At 36.4% G+C, this 12805-nt stretch overlaps 1 protein-coding gene across 3 annotated transcripts in view; it reads right to left on the minus strand.

The window, feature by feature from the left end:
* Nucleotides 1-907: 907 nt before the first annotated feature.
* Nucleotides 908-12805, minus strand: part of HMGCR (3-hydroxy-3-methylglutaryl-CoA reductase) — a 17148-nt gene continuing 5250 nt past the window's right edge. For 2 of the 3 annotated variants that reach the window (XM_009707527.1, XM_009707528.1), the window contains 15 exons: nt 12103-12208; nt 10610-10716; nt 10066-10182; nt 9399-9550; nt 8280-8524; nt 7974-8140; nt 7320-7514; nt 6624-6782; nt 6325-6482; nt 5136-5241; nt 3998-4168; nt 1848-1988; nt 1582-1740; nt 1125-1279; nt 908-987 (listed from right to left, as the gene is read on the minus strand). In XM_009707527.1, coding sequence (XP_009705829.1) covers nt 933-987; nt 1125-1279; nt 1582-1740; nt 1848-1988; nt 3998-4168; nt 5136-5241; nt 6325-6482; nt 6624-6782; nt 7320-7514; nt 7974-8140; nt 8280-8524; nt 9399-9550; nt 10066-10182; nt 10610-10716; nt 12103-12208 — 2193 coding nt within the window. In that variant the 3' untranslated portion in view covers nt 908-932. The remainder of the gene's footprint in view (nt 988-1124; nt 1280-1581; nt 1741-1847; nt 1989-3997; nt 4169-5135; nt 5242-6324; nt 6483-6623; nt 6783-7319; nt 7515-7973; nt 8141-8279; nt 8525-9398; nt 9551-10065; nt 10183-10609; nt 10717-12102; nt 12209-12805) is intronic. The other variant, XM_009707529.1, reaches the window with a different exon arrangement.

Genomic DNA, 12805 nt, shown 5'->3' on the forward strand with positions numbered 1-12805 from the left:
AGGAATATACAAACACACTGTACCTTAAAGACTTTTTTTAAAAGAAGTGTAAACATCTGTTCTTGACTCATGTTGTTTGAATGCACTCCTACCAAAAGGAGTTTGAGAAACTGCATTTGCTTAAATACCGGTCTGACACCAAACTGATTTTGGAGTTACCAGTTTCAAAATCTGTTTTTTCTACCTGAACAAAGTAACAAAAGAGTTGAAGACACTGCTTTTCCCTAATTCAGTACAGATCATATTTAACAGTTCAGAACTTCACAGGTCACAAGTTTTCTGTAAGGGCATAACCTACACTGTGGAATTAAAAAACATTGAATGCTGGTTAGCTGAAGCAGCAGCAAATTAAGTACTATATATAGACAGAGGTTTCTATAAAACTAATATGATTCAATGAAATTGTCTTACAACCTAAGACTTAAGTTTCACATGTGAATAAAATTAAACTTGAGAGTTCATGGAAAGTGATTAGGCTTGCTGTCACTTTAAAAAAACATGCTTGGCTAACCAGAAAAAAAAAAGATGTCAAGGACTAGTGCTTTCAAGCCAAGTTTATACCAACTTAAGTGTATGAAGTACCTTACATCACTTTTCAGCTTGGTAGTTACCAGGAACTTACTAGTCAGAATAACGTCAGCCTGTGAAATCGTAAGACAGACTCTTTAGAAAATGACGTGTAAGAGTAAGAATTCCAAAGCCACGTTCAAGACATCTGACAGGACTTCTTTCATGAAGTCATTTCTAACCACTGAAGAAGGTCAAAGGTGTAAGTAGCCTCACACAAGTCTGTTCATCTCTCAGCTTATCTTACACAGACATCATTGAGTTGAACGTGATTTTCATTCTAAATATCACAGATTTTGGTTTTAATCCCCTGTGCACCTTGTCAGTTGCTAGTACAATTCTTCATTTCAAAGCCATTTTAGTATTCAAGCCGCCTTCTTAGTGCACGTTCCTTGAAGATCTTGTAGATTTATTTTTGACCTAATAAAAACAGTAAGATAGCTACATTAGATAGTTAAAATGTTACACTGATACTGTATCTTGCAATTATTCATGTAATTATTATTGAATTGGAAGAAGGGAAAAACTGCAAAGACAAGAATTTTTCCATTTCTTACCTGTTGTGGATCATGTGGCTTTTGACTAGATGCCCAGCTGCAAGAGCTGCCATCAGTGATAATTCCCCTGCCATCACTGTAGCACAAACAATTTTAGCAAGCTGACGGGCATTTTCACCAGGGTTGTCTTGGCTTGCACCTTGAACCCCTAACATCTGGAGAGAAAAATATGCAATATTATTCTATGAAACCTGAATAAATTTATGCTAAATTTAGTATTAAATACGTCTTTCCAAATTACATCCAATCAACTAGCTTTAAGTCTCTTTACTATTAAACCTCTTAAGCTCTAGAAACTAGGTACATGAAAACAACTCATTAGATAATTCTAAAATTTTCATGTCAAATCCACCAAGTTTAAAGAGGTCCCATTCCCACAACACTACTTGAACACAATATACACAACATGAAAGTGAGCTTTAAGAAGCCACACTGCTTTAAACTTTCTGATTTATACCTGCAAACAGGCCTGCTGTGGGAGCAAGTTGGTGCCTCCTCCAACAGTTCCTATTTCTATAGAAGGCATTGTGCAGCTGATGTACAGGTCTTCGCTGGTGGAACCAGTACGCTCCATCAAAGTGATGCAATTAGAGCTGCCCACATTCTGTGCCGCATCCTTCAGATCAGGAAGCAGAAACAAAACAAAAACAAAACTCTCAACTAAGTGTTTGGTTGTGAATTACTGAATGAAAGAAAACCTGGATTGGTGTAAAACAAACCTACCTGGCCACAGGCAATGTAGATAGCTGTCACAATGTTTGCTGCATGTGCATTGTAGCCACCTATGCTACCAGCCATCGCAGAACCCACCAAATTTTTGTTTATATTGACTTCAACTATATCTTCTGTAGTTGTCTTCAAAACCTAGGCAAAGTGATACACTTTTACTACACCATTCCTTAGGCAGGAGTAGAAATACTCTATTTATGGTTAATAAGCCCTCACCCCTTGTTTGCTTCCATATGGAATTTTACTGAACCCCTGTCCTAGATATCTGCTCTTACTTTTGCTCAAAAGATGCCCTTTCAAATGCAGGCTGCATTGTCCATATAACAATGGAAAAGTCAGTGCAAAGGGCTTGGACTTCTACAGGACTTTAAGGAAAGCTCACCAGCTACCTTCTCCATTTCAAATTCTCATTTATCTTCAGAATAAAAGAAACAAAATCATCTTGTCAGAAATATCTCATTAATTCACCTTGACATGACAGCAATATTCATCTGAAGTTGCTCCAGACACTAAACCCTTCCCAATTTTGCTCTGCATAATAGTACAGAGCTAAACTGAAGAGTTCAAACACAAACAACTCTGCTACATTGGTAAATAAACACTATGCACAGTAATATCAAATTAAGCATGTTTGTACTATACTGACTGTATTTTGAAACCTTCAGGCAAGATATTTACACTGAATTGAGTATAAAAATGATCAAAGAGAACAAAAAGAAGATAGTGCTGTGAGCAAAATTTAAGATATTCCAGCGCAGCAGTAATAGCAACTGATGACAGAGATCTGCACAAAGTCTACAACACTGACAAAAATGAAAAGTTTATGTATTAAAGTTCAATGTAAGCAAATGTAGTAATGTACACGGCTGGGGAAGAACACCCCAAATTTACCTAAAAATCATCATGCCCATTACTACCCTAGAATGAAATGTTAGGGTTATAACAGATATTGCCACCAAATCAGCTGTAAAAATGCCAACAGCCTGAAAATCAGTACATACTAGGAAGCAAACCCAGAAGACATAAATTATGCCAATGTCAATCTAGTCTGCACACACACTTTGAATACTGCGTCCAACTCTGTACCCAGAATTTTAGAAATTTTAGAACTGAAAAAAAGGTTCGGAGATAAGGATGTTGAAAGACAAGCTAGAATAGCCTTTTTACTCATTCCTCATAGAGAAACTAGTACTATTCAGTCTGAAAATTAGAACAGCTAGAAAGGTGGAAGGGCTGTGTTAGAGCTATAAAATCTTGAGCAGCAGAGCGAAGATAAAAGTCTTAAGTATCTCTTCTAGTACAAAACTAGGGCACCATCAAATGGAATCAAATACAAGGAGGAGGTAGTTCTCACACAAGGTGTAGCTGCAGTGTGGAATTCTGCCCCAAATACTAGTGCTAAAAGTTCACAAAAGGGACTGAACAAATTACTGGGGGAAAACAAGCAAACAAAATCCACCAAATATGAAAGCACCAATTCAGAAAATCTTGAACAAGTTGACGGAAGACTATGTTGAGTATGGCGTAGTAAATTCCCCCCTGAATATTGTCGCTCATGGCCAGTGCTGAAGACCAGGTAACAGGCAGTGGATTTGGTCTGACACACACAGCCAATCTTCAGAACTCAGGTGGAAGAGCATCTAAGATAGTTCTTATGATGGAGGACAAGTTTGCTAGGGGCTAGGACTCACACCCGCTTAGAAAGGTTACCCTTTGTCATGCAACACGCTAAGGCAGCTTTGGAATTAAGTGAAGTACCTGATGATCTGTTTTCAATGCCAGGTTTGTGAGAGAGACAACAAATGAGTGAAATGATCACAAACATTAGGCTTAATGACAGGCAAAACCCCATGTGTAAAAATCTGTCAAACTGTGGCACAATTTTTCAAAGGTAAAAAGTGAAAATCCTAATGCCTTCAACTAGATACACATCATTAAATGTATGCACATGATGTCAGAAGAGACAATGAAAGCAAAAAATATCTACTGTCTCAGGAAAAATGGCTTATCCTACAGCAGTATCTGAAAATGCATGTAGGAATTGTCCTTACCTGGAAAACAACAATATTTATGATGTAAGATAGGTATCAGTTTTGTAAAATGTATGTATTTTTACAAACAAGTAAAAGAAAACAGATACTTACTTCTCTAACAACCTTGGCCGGAATGACTGCTTCACAGACAACAGACTTCCCTCTTCCTTCTATCCAGTTTATAGCAGCAGGTTTTTTGTCTGTGCAATAGTTACCACTAATAGCTATAACGTGGAGATCAGGAAATTCTTCATTCAACCTTGCCAGTGCTTTTTCAGTACCCTGTTAGAAGAGAAACAGGTAAAAGGCTAGTATATCAGTATGGTTTGAAAACAAGCTAGTCAAGGACAGTGGAGCAGCAAGATTAGATTAAGTCTAATTAGATCATCAGTTACAGCTGAAGAAAAGAACATAATTGCAGGAATGAACTTGAAACAGGAGAAAAAAACCCCCAAACAATTAGCACTATCTTTTTTCTAACCACTTTGGGAATTATATGGGGAATAACTGGTTCTTCCCAGTACATATGGACTCTCTGGATGGATTCTAGGTGCATGGGCATATGGTTACCACGCTGAAGATGCAACATGAACCAAGTCAAACACTACAGGCACAAAATGAATTCATTTTGGGTGTAGTGGAAAGAGCCTCTCTACAGTAGGAAATCAGACAAAAGGCCTGCTATAGTTAGTACCTGTCTATGACCAGACCCATTTATGTAATGGTTCTGATAGACTTACAATTTTATATAGAATAGGTAAAGAGTATTAATCTCAAACAGCACAAGGCATCTCAACAATCTATGGGTCATGTCTCAAGTTGTTCTATGTTTGCACAAAACCAAAACAACACAAAACTAGACAACATCCCTCTGCTGACATTCACCAGGTTCCTAATCCTTTATTTACAGGGAAGCGATAAACACAGTAACAGATTAATTACTGCTGGATTAAAATCTTTGGCGAAAAAAAACACAGCAACTAGCTTAACTTCCATATTATCAAGAATATTTTAAATAATAATAAAAAAATTAAAATACAAAGTTACTTTTTTCTTTCATTGTTCCGATCCTGTTCTTGTTTACACTTGACAAAGTCAAATACTTTTATTCTTTTACAGCACTGCAAACAGCGCTGTCTTATCTTTCTGTCTTCACATGCCAGGTGAAGACAGGTTGGTAGGTTATAATTTACTTATTTTTAAAAGAAATACACGTTTATTAAAAAGACTTAAGGGGACTGGTCCTTACTTTTGAAATCATATTCATTCCCATTGCATCCCCCGTTCCAGACTGAAAACGGATATAAAGGTTACGACCAGCTAAACTGATGAGAAGTTTCTGTAGGCGGGCGAACCTGCAAGAAAATTTAACTATTACTTACCATCAAACCAGGACACTCAAGGCAAAAGATTAAATTAGTTTTAAGTGGCAAAATGGCAGTAAATCATTGCAGATAGCGCTGTTAACTACACTGTGTTCCTCCTCCCTCAGCACAGGAAAAAACCTTCAGTTATCATGCACATAGTTCTCTTGAGTAAATACTTTAAAAATGCTCGCTGTAGAAGTGTTCTCTTCCTTTTTATGTTTTCTGTCCCTGGACTTCATGAAATAAAATATCCCAAAGTGCTAACATAAATTTAATTCATTTGTATTCCTTAAAACATCTGACTACCAGGTATAAACTAAAAATGAGGCCTTTGGAAATTCTTACATCAGTTTTACAGCAAGGCAAAACTCATGCTGTCTTCAACAACAGTGCAAGCTCCACAAATCAAACAAAAATGAGGAAATACTGTATTTAAACAGCAGCATGAGTTGATTCTGGCCGAAATACACGTATGTCCTCGGCTCACACTTCTAAGATTGGTACGAAACAAAACTGATACGGAAATCTCTCTCTGAATCTTCCTAAAGAAAGTAGGTAATCTTAAGTCTTAGAAAAAAACTCTAGAGTTTGAAATGGACTTATTCTTAATACTGGTTTACATTTTTCAGCATTTCAGTTCCAGCATTAGTTTACCCTGTATTCTCTGGAACCTCAAAAATTAGTTATTAACATTAGTAGTATCATCTGAAACGCTAGATTCCAAACTTTGAATTAGTTTTTGCACAGCAACTACTAAAAATCCAAATAAGCTTTGATGTTTATTTTTAAACACTTAGACAAAATAAATAATGTATTAAGTATTACCCAATGCAAATGTATTTGTTGCTAAGATACAGTTGTTTACCGGTTATCACTGGAAAATGTTTATCACTAGCCTTGGTACATAGCCAGAGTGACTTTTATTCTCTTAGAGTCACACTACATGGCATAGTCAAAATGAACATGTAATTTCCTGTGTTCCAGTACGCCAAAAAATACCAAGTAGGAGCCTTGCACCATCCATAGAAGTCTTACGTCAGGAAATAAGGCTGGAATAGCCATTGTACTAACCTACTTGTGCTGTCAAAAGCTTCCTTCATTATTTTAAAGCCTTCAGGGCTTTCAAGCCAAACTTTCACTTCTGCAGCCTGGCAAGCAGTCGGCAGCCTAACAACAGGTCCTCGAGTCATCCCATCTGCCAGAATGCGGCTACTTGCTCCTCCACCAAGCTAAAAATCAAATCAGAAGGTAAACAAAGTAAGATTACTGAAAGTGAATTTTAGTACTTAGGAAGTCAAAAACATGCCTTTATCACCCCAAACATGTTTTAGAATACAGAAAGTTTTTCAAGCTAGTCAGACAATACTTACACATATTGCTCTACATCCTCTGTTTGTGCTTGCTACAAGACATCCTTCTGTTGTTGCCATTGGCACCTGAAACTCTTTGTTATCCAAAAATAGTGGCCCAGCTACGCCTACAGGAATAGGCATATATCCAATCACGTTTTCACAGCAAGCTCCCATAACCTTACAAAAATAATACAAAAGGCATCATTAAGGTTACACTACAGTGGTATGGTACAGCACGTTCCATACTATGCCTGTGACTACAACCCCACCCATAAAGCAACCAACAATTAGCTATCAACAGCTAATACTGTTCAAGTCTAGTATTTGGCAGACTAAGGCTTAAACACTATTTAAAAAACCCTAATACTGTTAAATGAATTTTAAATAAAACGTCCATTTTAACCTGAGCTCAAGGTAGTATCATTCAGCTGAACTAGGCTCAGTATTAGTAGAATTCTGCATTTCTGAGGTAAGGCAGCTGCATACTTGGTACGAAACATTATTTTGATAAGCTACAAAACTTACCCACCTCCCTAGGTTTAAAAATACCAAGAGCAATAGAACATAGTGCCTTACACTTGCTGCTTTTGTTTTCCCTTCTGTATCAGTTTTAACCAACTTCATTGTTAATTCACACACATCACTTCAAGCATGTATTTCATATATTTAGAAAATGGTTTTACAGTGAGTTTTGCTTGTCTGCCTTTTACTTACCAAAGAATAATTATAATTCCTATAAGGAAGATACTGCAAAGATGAAGGTTCAGGGAGTTTCTTAGATAACATCTGTCTGCGAATGGACACACCTCGTTCCTGAGTTTCCATCAGAGTTTCCAGTTTGTATGCAGGAATATACTTAGCATTAACTAAGCTGATAACCTCAGCATCAGTAAGGAATTTTGCTCCTTTCTGGAAATATAAAAGGCGGGGAGAGAAAGTGCAGATTCTCTTGGTGAAAATCCTTTTAAATGTTTCCAAATAAAAAAGAGTAGCAACTTTACTTTGACATTATCAGAGTACATCTAAAGGAACCAACTGCCAGTGTCAGGTTTTATAGCAGGCCAGGATATGATCAAAAACTTTTTATTCAGACACCCACTTATACACATACATGATGAAGCTTCAATGACTTGGTATGTCACAGATGACGAAGCTGCTCCCCTCTCCCTGACTGACTGAAGAAGAACTGACTTATAAAAGGGTTTTTAGTCATGATCCCCTACTCAAGTTATTAAAGCCATATAATTTTCTGAAGAATGACATTACAATCAAAAGGATCATTTAAAAGCTGGAAAAGGAACTGTAAGAATTCTTAAATCAGATGTTGCACTAGAGGTTAAAAAAAAAAAAAAAGTTATTTTTCCATACCTCTGCATTTCCAAGTATACGAACACATTCCTCAACAGAACGTGGCTCTTTAGGGAACTCAATTTCTTCCCCTTTTCCCATAAGATATGAAGAAGTTTCCACAGGGTTGCCAACTACAAATGTAGCCTTGGTTGATGACTCTGCTAATAGAGGTTTTATGACTTCTGCTGCATAAAAACAATTAAAATGAACTTTGGTTTACAAAACTCTGAAGTTTTGATTCCAAATCCAACATGCTAACACAGATTTCACTATTTGTTCCAAATATTCAGGAACAGGTTCAGACTTTAAAATGCTAAAAATTACCATTATCATCTTTGGGAACTAAAGCATCTTCTACTGTGTTAGATTTCTGATTGTTTTTCACAAGTCCAGATTGCTTCCTGCAACAATTCTCAGTGACCTTTTTCTGGACCATCACTGGAGATGTTATGGGATTCTTCAGGGAGAGTGTGGATTCAGTCTCTGCTTGCTCGAAGAAAATGTATTTGACAGCAAGGAGAAGGGCTAATCCAAGAGTGATTACTTGTTCAATATCCATACTGGCCATTCTAAAACAGAAAAATCAAGAAGTAAATACATGGTTACATATAATTTGTTGTTTGTAACAGCATTCTGACCTCCCTTTGCTTTAGAAAGGGTAATAGTTTCATCATGATTTATGCAGTTACAGAAATTCCAGTCAAAAGACATTTTCTACCAGGACATTCAAGTATACTAGGTTAGGGTAGAGAAATAATTCTTTGTATTATTAACAATGCGAGAATTTTCAGATGTCATTAAACAGTTAGTACACCTTAGCTAAAAAGCAGTCCCAGTAAGAGAAGTAACTGTAAAATATCCAGTAACAGCTACATCAAGTTGATTTAACACCTATCTCCCAAAGACAAAGTAGGAAGTTTTAATTATCATCCTCTACCAATAATGACCACTATGATGCAAGCTGAACTGCTATGAGGGGGAGAGAAAAAACCTAAAACAGACAGTTCCGAGTTTTCAGAAGTAATATAGAACAACAGATGCCACTAACTTCAGTTAAGCTGAAGGAAAAGCAATAGTGACATGGCTTTTGCACTTTTTGCACTTGTGTGTCAGAAGCTCTGCATAATTACTCTAGTGCAGTCAGAAAATTTATTTTCCAGTGCGCTCTAAAAGGTGTCAGTGCTAGTGGGAAAAGATAGTGTTTTGACGCATACAGGACAGCTGGCTCCTGATCATTTTCTTGATTACTTGATTACCCAGAAGACTGGGCAGACAGCATAATGTTGAAATATTTGTTATGAAATGTCATCTCTGGTTCCAAGAAATCCTACAGTGGTCAGATCTGCAAGTTTGCAAGTGTTGTACCCCAGGACTATAGCTTGGAAGCCCTGGAGAATACACCCTAATCAAGGAAATGCGCTTCTCTTCTGTGAAGTTGCCTACCGAGAAAGGTAGAATTGCCATAATGAAACATTAGGTTCAATTCTCTTCGGTGCATTCTCATCCAATCCCATTGAATTTTCTACAGTACTGTTTTGAGCAGCTGGTTCCGCTATCCAACGACTGTGGGCGTGAACAAGAACCAAACCCAGTGACTGCATTAAAAACACAAAACAACAAAATAAACATTAATTTTTCACCTATAACTAGGCATCTAACCCACTAAGATTAAACACTTTATTTTTTTGTTTGTTCAGTTTTTGAGGTTTTGTTTGTTTGTTTGTTTCCCATGCCTTGAAAGTCTAAAGCTAAAGGCTGATTTTCCACACCTCTCATCAACACTGCTTTTCACCTATCATAATACTCACAGCTTTGAACCTGTCCCTCCACATCCTTCCTCTTGCTCAAGTAACAAGCAAAGGAAATTGAGGGTACTATAGGGGTAAGAGGGCGGGAATCATTACACGTGAAAAAGTCCTGAGTGTTTGGCACAGAAATGGCATATGCGGGAAGACTTTAGGTGTAGATACAGCGGATGTTATTAAAAACGACCACAGTAAACGAGACTAATAGGATGCAGAATACAAGCCTATAGAAAACAAAAAGCTTGATTCATTGCACCAGGATACCTTACTGATTGTATAAGCACAGGTGAAAAAGAGCCACAAACCATAATCATTTTGACTCTCTGTGTTACAGGATTTGGTTTATTTTCTTCTTCTTCTAGAACACGAGCAAAATGACTGAGCTGCCATATAGGGCGTCCTTCACGACTCTCTCTTGAAAGCTGCAAAAATAACAAAAATTTAAAAATAAGCCCTATTTAGTACATATTAGAAGAACCAACAAGTGAGCTTCAACGTTGTATTTCTATTTTATCATTAAGAAACTACCAACAAAAGAGTCTACAATCTACTGTTTAGCCTATGTTAGACTTTAGATAATGAAAAACCCTAGACAGCCAATAATTTACAATATAATCCATTTACTCTGCTTTAGATCAGAACTCATACTATTGCGTGTGACTCACTGACAGCGGCATTAACAAGTTACCATTATCAGCTGAGCCACTGTAACTCTTTTTGCGCAATCCCTCTGTTCACTCCAAAAGGAAGACAAACATGGTGGCATGTAACTCCATGAAGAAATGTATAGCCTACAAGAAGCACAGGGTCTGAATACTAAGCTCGATGTCATCTTGAAGTTGGTCTTACCTCTAATACCAAGGACACACAAGCTGGAAAGAAGGTCATGAAGACAAAGTAGTTGGCAAGAACAGACATACAGCCAAAGCAGCACATAATTTCAAGTTGTCGTACACCTACATAAAAAAAGAAGACATTTTTTACATTTGAATATGAAACGGGCTTTCTATATACTTGAAGAAGTGCTGAAGGAGTAAGAAAGAAACCATTTAACTGACACTGCAGATTATAGAGGGAACTGTCTAGATTAATGAAAAACAAGCATGTTAAGCCCTAGTCATTGTGTATTAGCTTATTCTAAGCAGAATAGGTATTTATAGTATGGTATTTACAGAAAACGTTTAAAGTGTAATTCTAAATAAATACAAATAGCTGAAGTTCACCAGGATTTTAAAGACTCACAATGAAAGTCTGAAACTACTCACTTATCTAAGCAAAGAACAATTACCCGACATGATGTACCGAAACCCCTTCTGAAAGATGGCCACTTAAGTGTTCAGGAAATAAGAAACAGTATATACCCTACCAACTCTTTCACATGCCTGGTATCTAGAAAAAGTCAATCAGCCATGTCACATATGCATTACAGAACTGCCTTAGTGAAGATGAAAGAGCTAACAGCATATATCATCAAAAAAAAAAAAAAAAAATCAACTATAAAATGAGCGTTTTTTTCCCCTTGATATGAACAGGAAAAGAGTTTATTAATACACAATACCCTGAAAAGGTCCAAAACAATTTGAAAAGCAAGTGCTTTGAAAGATGCCTTTAAGGCATGCAAGATAGTTTAAAGAAAAAAAAACACACACAAAACCCAACAAAAACAAACACGCAAACAAATGTCCCCTTTAGTTCTAACTATGGAACTTCGATTTATTTTACAAAGAAATTAGTTCTTCACATATGAAAATCCTATGATTATTACATTTAACTATTCTCTTTTTAAGGAAAGACAACTCCTGTACACCAAACTGATGAAGATCTTAAGACGGAGTGGGGAGAAAAGAAAAAAAACCAAAACAAAACAGTAAAAGATTGGTTACTTTTAGTTGAACTAGAATAACTTTCCTTTCCTGGAGTAATTTTTAGAAATACTCGAATTTTGCAAGGATATGAAATAGGTGTGGATGTACTGAAAGTGTAACTACATTTGTAAGAACGCCCAAGAGTAAATTTTAGCAGCTACTTTAAGATGTTAACAGGAATGACAGGAGTGGTAGGTCTTAATTTTATAAAAGCAACTGCAGAGAAGTCCATTTCTACTGCACAATGCTCAAGGAAAGCTGTTCTCTGTATTTCAAACTTCTTTTCAACACATACATATTATTCATCTCTGCAGGATACTAGTAGTATAGGCTAACTAGGAAGGTAAATAAATAGCTAAATAAATAGATTAAGTCACTCCACTCTCCTGGTTAACACCTATTATTTGAAAGTCTCAATATACCAATGTCTTTCAAAGAGTCTTTTTTAAGTGGAAAGATTTAGACCCTTAGACTGACCTGACATAGTACCAACACCAATCACAAGACACTCCACAAGTGCATCCAGTGTAAACGTAGGGCCTAAAATAGCCATTCCACGTGAAATATTTTCTCTTACTTCATCCTAAAAAGAAAAATTTCTGTACATTAACACAGAGACAAAAAATCAAATAAAGGGAGTACACATAACGTGATTATTATGATTAGTAAATTGAGTAGTATTGTGGCGCAAAGGCCTTACAAAACATACATTGAAAATTAACTGTTATGAAAGAATACATTCTTTAATTGCTTTATTTCCCACGTTACTATACTTTGACAGTCTTTATTTACACAAGATTACTTTGAAAATTAACATTTTCAAATTGAAAATTAACTATTATGAAAGAATACATTCTTTAATTGCTTTATTTCCCACGTTACTATACTTTGACAGTCTTTATTTACACAAGATTACTTCATTTTTATTAATTTCTCTACCTTTAGCTAATCAATATTCTAAGCTCCTACAACACTCATGGGCACAGACTTTAACTACAGTACATTGAGAAGAACAGGACATCTACTCTTTAAGACATAAAAGAGAAGCCACTTCATGGCATTTCAAAAGTTCTTGCAACCACATATCTGTACCCTAACTTTTACTATTTCATTATTTTCCCCTCTAGACTCAGCTGCCAGAAAAGATGACATAAAAGACACTAAAACTTTTGCCTGGAGG

Source organism: Cariama cristata, unplaced genomic scaffold (genome assembly GCF_000690535.1).
Source record: "Cariama cristata isolate BGI_N322 unplaced genomic scaffold, ASM69053v1 scaffold15389, whole genome shotgun sequence".
NCBI classification, from domain to species: domain Eukaryota; kingdom Metazoa; phylum Chordata; class Aves; order Cariamiformes; family Cariamidae; genus Cariama; species Cariama cristata.